Source organism: Arvicanthis niloticus, chromosome 23 (genome assembly GCF_011762505.2).
Source record: "Arvicanthis niloticus isolate mArvNil1 chromosome 23, mArvNil1.pat.X, whole genome shotgun sequence".
Lineage (NCBI taxonomy): Eukaryota > Metazoa > Chordata > Mammalia > Rodentia > Muridae > Arvicanthis > Arvicanthis niloticus.
In genome coordinates, this window is record NC_133430.1 from 6,051,904 (window position 1) to 6,061,996 (window position 10,093).

Below are 10,093 nucleotides of genomic sequence, written 5' to 3' on the forward strand. Positions count from 1 at the left end.
GCTCGTTCATTAGAAGCCCAGGTGGAAAGGAGTTTCCAGTCTTTCCCGGCAAACGAGACGAGCTTGCTCCAAGTGTTAATGTGGCTTCCCCACTGGACATTCTGCATCCACTCACCTCCCCCGCCCCCAACCAATGGCGTCCGGACTTGGTGTTCTCGATACGATCTTGTGCACTACCAGGATCTTTTATTTTTATTTTTCTGAGTTGGAACTCGAACCAGGACCTGTTCAGAGATCCCACCACCGAGCCTCACTCAAGTCTTCTATGCTTCAATAAAGGTGGAGACAACGGCCGTGCCCAGGGCTGGCACTAATTGCCATCGAAGAAGCTAAGGTTGCTAAGACCTGGGAGCCAGAAGGGTCGGGATAACTAAAGAGATCTGGGTGCTGGTGCCAGGGGGCGTGAGCAAGCACCCTGGGGGCGGGGCCAAGCGCACGGAGAACTGGGAACTGGGGCGGTGGCCAGGCGCGCGGAACCCTGGGAGCCGAGCGCGCGGAACCCTGGGAACTGGGGGTCGAGCCGTCCACAGACAAGGGACCGGGGCGGAGCGAGGCGCGGGGAGACATGGGAGCGGCGGGGCGGGGCGGCCCAGCGCGCGAGCCTAACGGCTGAAGCCGAAGCGGCGGGAGACTCCAGCGGCGAGGCTCCGCCTTGCGTGGGTTGAATGAAGCTCCGCCCCGCACTCCACCAATCGGCGCTCGTGCGGCGGCGCCATGGCGACCCTTTGTGGGCGCTGACGGATCCCGGCGCCGGACGGAGTGGCGGGTCTGCCTTGCGGCGCCGGTAAGTGTGTGGATGGTTTGCTCCTTCGAGCCTCTGCGTGGGTGGGCGGCGTCCGCGCAGAGCTCCTCGGGGGCGGTCGGGGGGCGGCAGGGTCCTCGGGCCTCCTGCGCCGGCCGCCCTTCGGCGCTCACGCCGCCGCGGCGTGTTGAGTGACACATACCGAGAGCCGGAGCGGCGGGTCTGAGCTGGCCGTCCCGCCCTCCGCCCCACGCGCCCCCGCTTCCGCTCTCTTCTTCCTCCGTGGCCTTTCCTCTCTCCTTTCTCCGCCGTGCCCCCTTCTTTGGTTCAGCCCGCGTCGGTCCTCCACCTCGCCGTTCGGGCTGGCCGCCGCTGCTGTGCGTTTCCCCTAAGATCTGCGTGTGGCCCGCAGTTTTGGGAGACTGGACTTTCCCTGGCTTCTGGCAGCGCCGAGCCCGAGCGTCTGTCTGCTGGCCAGGGACCGATTCCGAGGGGGCTGGGTGGGCTCCGTGCGGCCGCCTGCCTGGTGAGTGTTGGCCTTGCGTTCTTTTCCTTTGTTTCTTGGATTTTAGTTCCCTCGAGAAGTGTCTTGTGTTGCTTGCCCTGCCCCTACTGCAGCAGACCCCACTTCCTTCTAAAATGATCATTTGTGGCCCAGTAGATACTGCCTGGAACGGCATTGGTGGAAGCCAGGCTCTGTCTTCGCTAGCCTGTCCTGAGGCCAAATGGAACTAGAAAAAAGCCCCAGAAACTTTTTCTAACGTTTTTCCTCTCATAGATAGGGTCACCAGGGAAGGTGCTCCTTCCAGAACTTGAGACAGACATACAGCACCCATATATTTTCTCCTGGTCGCTTTTGTATCCTATCTGATGTACCAGATGGCAGACCTGAGCTAGCCATTGATTTAAATGATTCCGGGAAATATTGTCTGCCCGAAAAAATTAGGTTTGATGTCTCATCAACCTCCTGCATGCAGCCTTGTGGTTTTATAGATGAACTTAAACATGCATTCAGAAATCTTCCCATTTTAGAGGTGCTAGTCTTAAAAGGAAGGAGGTTAGGAAGGTTCCCTCAGGTTATCACTGGAACCTACCTTCAGGCATAAGAAAGCCCCACAACCTTCCAAGGGTAACTCTGATAAGGATTTTTTAGTAGCTACTGATAGAAAGTCTGGAGCGGACATTAGTGGGATAATAAACTCCATCAAATAGCCATTAAGTTCACTGGCCCAGCATTTTTCCAACTTGTTTCCTCTTCCCTGTTGCCTTTTGAGGAAGTATTTTACGCAGTTGTGACTTTTCTTTTGTTTTTGAGACAGGGTTTCCTACAGGCCAGGCTGGGCTCAGACTGACATTGCAACCAGAAGCAACCTTACTCCCCTCTCTGCTTCCCAAGGATGCCACCATGCCTGGCTAGGAAACACTAACTTCTGGTTCTCCTTAAAATCCAGCATCCAGATGAATGCTTGATTGTGGTTACAGTCCAAGCCCAGGTGCTCATAGGTCTGCTCAGGTAAAACCAAGATTAATGGATGTCAGAGCCTAGGAAGCTGCATTTCCACATGGTCAGTGAGTCACTGAGGTAGGATGGCTCCATTATTTGACAGTTGTGGAGTCCTAGGCTGTCTCTTTACCTCAGGTTGTTGTAGGGTAGTTGTCACTCTCCCTTCTACCTTACTGTCCACTGGCCTCAACACTGTATCTGAGTATCCAAGAATGCCTGGCTCTAGTCATTCAGCCAGTGCTTGGGGTGGAGAAAGTCAGAGGGCAGGGTTGTGGGTTGGCTTAGCTTTGGGTTGAAGAGATGTTAGACATTACTTAGACTTGGAAAGACCTTTTGGCCATCTGGAGATAAGGTGTGAGATGTGGAACATAATTTATACAGAACTTAGCAGGGAGAATTTCCTGTCATCTTTCATTAGAAGGATTAAGCAACATCAGGTCAGGCACACAGGTGCCCACAAGGAAGCTGTGCCCAGGCCCATATAGGATAGGGAGCCGCTGTGTAGGCACCATTTAGGGCTAGTCGGAACCTGTGTGGGTGATGTAGGCCTTCACCCTCAAGTCCCCTCTTGCTCTCTTGCTACTAGCTACTCTGTCACCATCCTACATTTTTATTGGTGTGTATACGTGTGTACCTTCTGAGGCCACAGGAGGACCTTGGATCCAAGGAATGGGGGTATAGGGAGTTGTAAGCTCTCATATGGGTTCTGTGTACCCAATCTTTATCATTTGTAAGTCATCTCTCCAACCACCTTGTTTAAAATCTTTAAATGTGAGGATGGTGAACAAGACGAAAGACAGTGTCTGCTCTTAGCAAGACAGGGAGGGTCTGTTTGTTGGTTAAAGCTCTGCTGTGCAAACGTTGTATACACCCTAAGGAAAAGGGGCAGAGGAGACCTTAATTTTGCAAAGTTAGTAAATCAGGAGAAGAAGTTTGATAGCAAGTATACATGGTGAGGGCTTATGCTTCTTCGAAAACAGTTTTTTGATGTATTTATTAAGGGCCTTCAAAATGTTTCTGCCCTGAGTCCTATTACTAATCCAGAAATTAAGAGGACAGAAATAAAGTACCAGGAATAGAAAACATGTCTGTGGCTGGAACTACATGGTGCTGGCTGCAGACTGCAGACTGCAGACTGCCCGGCCTGCTTGCAGGAGTGTAGGCACTATCAGAAGTGAAGGTCCACTTGTTAGATGGCGTGATCAGCAGAACGTGCTATGGACTCAGCACAAGTGGAAACTAGTGCTGAGGAAGAAGAAAGGGGCAGGAGAAGGAATCAGAAATCAGAGGATTTCTCTGAGTGCTTAGAATTTGATTTGTGGAGCTGCTCCCTTTCCCCCAGGGTTTAGACTTCTCTCTGTAATAGCCCTGCAAGTCACTTTGTAGACCAGACTGCCCTTGGACTCACAGACATCTGCCTGCCTCTGGCTCCTAAGTGCTGGGACTAAAGGCGTTTACCTGGCTTTGTGGGACATTTTTGTTTTGTGACTTTTGATTCTCTTCCAGATTGTCTAGTGAGCTGTGGAAATAACCAGCCAAACAAGTGAGAACAGGCGGGGCTGTATATGGAGCAGGGCTTCTGTGGCCAGTTGTTCTCACTGTTATCTAGTAGCCTTGAGGAGAGCTTTGTGGTGGGGTGGCTGGGGTGGACTAACTAGGTGATGAGCATCTTCTGGAAGAAACAGACCGACAGACCGTCTCCTATGAGTAACAAACTAGTTTACCAAGCTTGGAGAGGTAAAACAGTTAATTTTATGATTCAGCAGAAACAGATGTCAGCCAGCAAAAATAGCTTCCCAATTTGGCACAAAAGGTGTTTTTAAAGTCCTTGGTGAAAAATTCTGCCTTTTTGGTTTTCTGAGACAAGAATCTCACTATGTATCCTTGGCAGGCCTGGAACTTGTATGTAGACCAGGCTACTCTTGAACTGATAGAAATCTACCTGCCTCTAGTGTTGGGATTTAAAGAGTTAGACACCTCACCCTACAGTTCTATCCTCTTTTCCCAATAGACTGGTTCTCCAGAAAGAAAACCTTCATACCTGTCCAGTGTGGCCTCCTCACTGGATTCCCCATGCTATTGGTTCTGAGTACCGAGCCTCATCTAATGGATCTCCGGCTCCAGACTCCCTCTTCCTCTTGACTCAGTCTAGCAGGCTTCAACTTTCCAGCTTTAGGATGAACTAAGAGGGCCTAGAGAAATAGGGCTGTCTACGATAGAGGAGAACCAGGGACCCAGTGCCTCCTGCTTGTCTGTGATTCTCCAGTGAGCTCTAAATAAACATCATACTAAATTAGACCCAAATTTATTCCTTACGTCCTGTGATTGGCTGTGGTAGATATTTGCCTCTTTGGTTAGTTCTGAGATGGCACCAGAGATACTGTTAACTTTTTCTATCCTGGTTAGAGGCTATTTGTTGGGCAGTTACTGATTAGGGTCTTGGAGAGCCTGCTGTTTCCGGCTGTTCTTGTAGGTCAGTCTGGGGAGCTATTCATTGCAGATTATGGGTCAGAGGCTGATGTCTGGCACCTTCCTCATTTGTTCTACACTACTTTGAGGCAGTCTCAGTGGAGTCCACAGCTAGCTTGCTCCAGGAATCCACTATCTATGCCTAAGCTCTGAGGTTGGAGTTGGGCCACCATACCTGTGTGGCATTTACGTAGGCACTAAAGCTATGAACGCTGATGCTCGTTTGAGTGGCAAGCATTTAACCTGTTGAGCCATGAGCCCTGACCTCATGAACTATTGTTACTGCCAGTTTTCTGGCCCCTCTTGAGGTACCATTTATACTTTGGTGGTCAGCTCCTTTCCCTCATTATAAGGTAGGTGATAATGCAGAAATACCAGGAATGAGGGACTATCGAGTGCCTAGCCCTAAAGCAGACATCTGTAAACACTCCCTGCTCCAAGGCCCAGATATCCTGGAAGCCGGCCAGAAAGAGCCAGAGCCAGAGGATCAGAAGGACCTGACTTTAGCACGTAGAGTCTTAAGTCTTAAGTTGAGCAAAATCAGGAAGTCAGGTGACTGGAGCAGAGGGCTCTGGATCCTTTATGGGATAGGTGAGTGGCCTTCTATTGAGTGGAACCAGAGATAATGGCAAGATGTAGAAGACAGAGTTAGGTAGGGTCACCTCTGCAGAGGCCCTGTCTTTCCATCTCTGCTTTGGCTCAAGCAAGCCTCCCACCCTTAGCTCTCTTGCCCTTATCTGCCTGCCCCCAATGCACACACGTAGTCGCGAGCGCGCGCACACGCACACACGCGCACACACACACACACACACACACACACACACACACACACAAAGCACCTGAATTGCTTCTGCTAAGAATATTCAAGGTTCTGTTTTTTGAACCAGAGTCTCACCAGTAATCCTGGCTTTCCTGGAACTCACTGTGTAGATCATAGATCAGGCCAGCCTTTGTTTCCAGGTGCCACTATGGTAGGCAGATTCTCTTTAAACTTTTATTGGATCTGGAGCTAAAGATGGTTTGGTGGTTAAGAACACTGTTATTCCAGGGAGCCTAGTCTTTTTCCAGCACTCACATGATGACCCAAAACCACATGTAACTTCATTTCCATGGTATCTGACAGCCTGTTTTGGCTTCCATGGGTACTGTGTGCATATGGTGCAGACAAACACACAGGCAAATACCTACATATATAAAATCTTTAAAAATAAACTTATTTTGTATTTAAACACTTGGTCCCCAGCTGATGGTGCTGCCTGGGGGGCTATAGAAACTTTAAGATGTGAGGCCTTGCTGAAAGTAAAACTGGGGGGCACACTTTGAAGTTTTATTTATACCTTGGTCCTACTCTCTCTCTGCTTCCTGTGTGCAGATAACATGTGATCACCCTGCTTCCTGATTACCAGGTTGGCCTCACCCTTCCACTGCCCGGCCTTCCCTGTAATAATAGACTGAAAGTGTATCCCTTTAACTGCAAACACAAACTAAGTTGCTTTTTGTTAGGACATTCTATCATAGCAACAGAAAAATTCCTAATTTGACTGCGTTACAGAAATTTTCTTTTTGGTGGTGGTAGCAAGTGTGTTTAACAGGATCTGTGTTTAATAGGCTGTTGTCCTGAAATCCTTCTGAGTTCATCTCCAGAGTGGAGGAATTAGAAGTGTGTGCCACTAAGTCTAATGAAAATTCGATTTGTTTTTTCATTTTTAAAAAATTAGTTACAGGTTTAAAGCCACTCTAGGCTACATTTCCTCCACTTAGATTGGTGTGGGCTATGTGGGAACTAGGGGACTATGGAGCCACACCTGTCTAGGCATGTTCTTTCACCTGAGATCTGCCCCCACCCCCCTATGGCCAGCTGGTGCCTCGTCTTGCCGTTGCATGAATATAAACAGATTGGAATTGCCTGGGGTGTGGCCTCTGGAGACTGGCTTTTCTCTTTTTTCTTTTTTCCAGTTGGAGTCCTGGGTGTTTCAACTAGGTGTTTCTAGTTTTGGGTAACTGTAAGAGTACATTTTTGTACAAGTTTTTACATGAATCTTAGCTTTCCTTTCACTGGAACATATACACTAAAGGTCACATAATTATATCAAAATCTGTGACTTTGAACAACTTGGCATTAATTTCAAATGTATTATTTGAAATAAAAATGTTTAGGGCTAGAGAGATGGCTCAGCAACTGAAAGATCTTGTCACACAAGCATAAAGATCAGAGTTTCTGTCCCAGTCAGTACCTGAATTTTTGTTCTCTTTAAAATACATTTCTGCAGCTGGGTGTAGTGGATCTACATCTAAATGTATTTTAATCTCAGAGGCTGAGGCAGGAAGCTCACAGGCTCATTGTCTGCCCGTGTTACATACGTAGCAACATGCTGTCTCAAAGCAGCAACCATATTTCTCATTTGTGCTCATTTGTCTGTTGATGAAAGTTATGCTACACCTGAGCTTTGTTTGCCTGAGGCAACTTCTCAGATAGTGTCTCTGGTACTTTCTGTTGTCACCTCTTCTAGCTGTCAGAACCTGTCCTGGGTCCTGTCAGCCAGGAAGCTGAGGTATGCTAACTAAATGGTGTCTTTCTTGGTTCCCACAGGACAGGATGTTTGCTAGAGGGCTGAAGAGGAAATATGGTGACCAGGAAGAAGGAGTAGAGGGTTTTGGCACTGTCCCTTCCTATAGCCTGCAGCGACAGTCACTCCTGGACATGTCCCTTGTCAAGCTTCAGCTCTGTCACATGCTAGTGGAGCCCAACCTCTGTCGCTCAGTCCTCATCGCCAACACAGTCCGGCAGATCCAGGAGGAGATGAGCCAGGATGGTGTGTGGCATGGAATGGCACCCCAGAACGTAGAACGGGCACCAATTGACCGTCTAGTGTCCACAGAGATCCTGTGTCGTACCGTGAGAGGAGCTGAGGGGGAGCACCCCACTTCTGAACTGGAAGATGGTCCCTTGCAAAACTCAGCTTCTGAGCTTCCCATAGTTGTCTCAGCACAGGGGCAAAGGAACCCTCAGAGCAGCCTCTGGGAGATGGACAACCCTCAAGAAAACCGGGGCAGCTTGCAGAAGTCACTGGACCAGATATTTGAGACCCTGGAGAACAAAAACTCCAGTTCAGTGGAGGAACTCTTCTCAGATGTGGACAGCTCCTACTATGACCTGGACACAGTGCTAACAGGAATGATGAGTGGGACCAAGTCCAGTCTCTGCAATGGCCTTGAGAGCTTCGCTGCAGCCGCCCCTCCTCCCAGCTCCACTTGCAAGTCTGACCTGGCTGAGCTGGACCATGTGGTAGAGATTCTGGTGGAGACCTGAGAGGACGCCCCAGTGGGCCAAGGACAAGGCCACCACTCCCCATGGAGCTCACAGGGATGTGCTGTGACCCAGAGACAGATAAGCACTTGTCCTAAGAGGGGCTCTGACTCTTCAGCCAGGGTCTCCACCTCTCTGTCTGACTATGAAAATATCCTGGACAGATAGATTTTCCTGTGCAAGGACTGCAGGCCTGGAGCTGCCTCAGGGCTAGTTCCCTGGGGAGGACAGAACAGATGCCATCTCAAGGAACTGAGCTCTGTGACGGCTTCTGGGCCCTGGGCTCATTACCCTGTTGTGTGACGCTGGAATCCCTGTGGAGGATGGTGTGCCACAGCTATGTCTAGTCTATTTTAAATTAGATAGGTGAACTTTCTAAAATTAAGTTTTATATGTTTTGGGCAATATTTTGTCTTAAGATATATTTTTTAAACTTTTTATACTTTAGATTTTTTCAGCTATTTTCTTAAAAGTATATTTTTTCTACAAACATCCTCTGCTGCTGCATTAGAAACATTTATAACGAAATACAATTGGTGTGTGTAATTTTTAAAGTTTAAATAGAAAATTTTCTCTTTTTTTTGTTAATGGGTCTCTATACTTCCAAGGCAACTGTAAATGTAGCCGGCCAGGTGTTTCCATGAGGGGCTGTTAGGTCTGCATTCTAGTAGTGTTTGAAATGAGAACCATGCACAGCTCCACTGCTCCCTCACTGGGTCTGTGCTGCAAGATGGTTGCAGGATGGTTTTATTTATGCCTATTTATATGTAAATGCCACTGAAGGCTAAGGTCTTGTGTCTGAAATCACACCACCAGTTAGTTCTTCAGAGACTGCTATGAGGCAGTGCCTTATGTCCTTGGCCATTACTGTCTGGTTCCCAGCCCAGCACTGTGTGACATAAGGACGTGACATCACAACAACACCCAGCACCACGTGCTCCAGGTCAAGTGTATCCATGGAGACTGCTGGGTACCAGGCATGTGTGCTTGGAAAGGGTGTGCAGTCCCACCATGTGCTCAGTAGGAAACACCTGTGCTTGCTTGCTTTTAAAATGGTGCTTGGACATTTTTAAGGTTACAATCAATCTGACTCCATCTAATTTAGGGCTCCTCTATCCCAGGGTGGCCCTATGCTGTCTGCTTGGATCTCAAGGTCTGCTTGGATCTCAAGGTCCTGATACCTGATCTCATGTCAGACCCCACCCTCATGTATACTTTTTGTTTCTCTTGTGCTTTTTTTGGACTTCCCCACAAGAGAAGAAGTTTTTATTTTGTATGTGTGTATGACTATTCTTCAATATCAACAATGTAAACCTCACTTATTAAAAGTATCCAGCAAATGGAATGTTTTGGGGGCTTTTTTTCCATCTTAATCCTTCAAGTGAGCTTGCTCTATCCTATGGGGTTGCAGCGTTTTCTAAGCTTTGTAATGTAGACGAACTTTTTGTGGTTAACAGGCAGTGGGTTATGTTCCTCACCTCATGGCTCCCAAGGCAAAATTCTCCCCTTATCTTTCAGTCCCTGCTTGCCTTCCCTGGTTCCTGTCTGTATGTCAAATTGCAGTTCCTGGTGAGGAAGGTGGTAGGGACAAGTGTCCTCACTGGGCAACTCTGCTGTGAAGGCTCTGAGGAGAGCAACCCATGTTGCTTTCCAGTGCTGTGTTCTTTAGGGGTGCTGCACTCACTTCAAGCTTGGCTATCCCAGGCAGCTGCACCCCTGGCTCTCTTTCACATGTTTCTCTAGGATGCCCCTGGGCAGCTTCACCTCTCCTGCAGCTTTTAGGATCCCACCTGCAGGATGCTTATCCTAATAAAGTAGACAGAAATATGATACTTTCAGATATCTAGGATAGCTATATGAAGCTGGTGGTGACCAAAGGCATTAACTCAACAGTACTTACTTGAGAAATGAGAACACTTAAAATTCTGTCATTTCTGAGAACATACGCAGTTTTTAAAGACTTTTTCTGCATAGCCCCAATTTTCCTGGAACTTGCTCTGTAGACGAGGCTGTCCTCAAACTCAGATCCACCTCCCTCTGCCTTCCAGTGCTGGGATTAAAGGCGTGTACC

At 48.4% G+C, this 10,093-nt stretch overlaps 1 protein-coding gene across 2 annotated transcripts; it reads left to right on the top strand.

Annotated features, from left to right (window-relative positions):
- The first annotated feature begins 491 nt into the window (after positions 1-491).
- On the top strand, positions 492-9,367 carry Cdca4 (cell division cycle associated 4). 2 transcript variants are annotated; one of them, XM_076920993.1, is made up of 2 exons: positions 492-784; positions 7,306-9,367. In XM_076920993.1, the coding sequence occupies exon 2, from the start codon at positions 7,312-7,314 to the stop codon at positions 8,023-8,025; it is 714 nt and encodes a 237-aa protein (XP_076777108.1). In that variant the 5' UTR covers positions 492-784; positions 7,306-7,311; the 3' UTR covers positions 8,026-9,367. The 2 variants fall into 2 exon arrangements, with proteins under 2 accessions (XP_076777108.1, XP_076777109.1); XM_076920994.1 differs by lacking the exon at positions 492-784 and adding an exon at positions 1,136-1,268 and having other exon boundaries at positions 7,306-8,167.
- The last annotated feature ends 726 nt before the right edge of the window (positions 9,368-10,093 follow it).

Bases quoted from the DNA above. Each gene is read 5' to 3' on its own strand.
- Cdca4 (XM_076920993.1), top strand. From the start codon at position 7,312: ATGTTTGCTAGAGGGCTGAAGAGGAAATATGGTGACCAGGAAGAAGGA.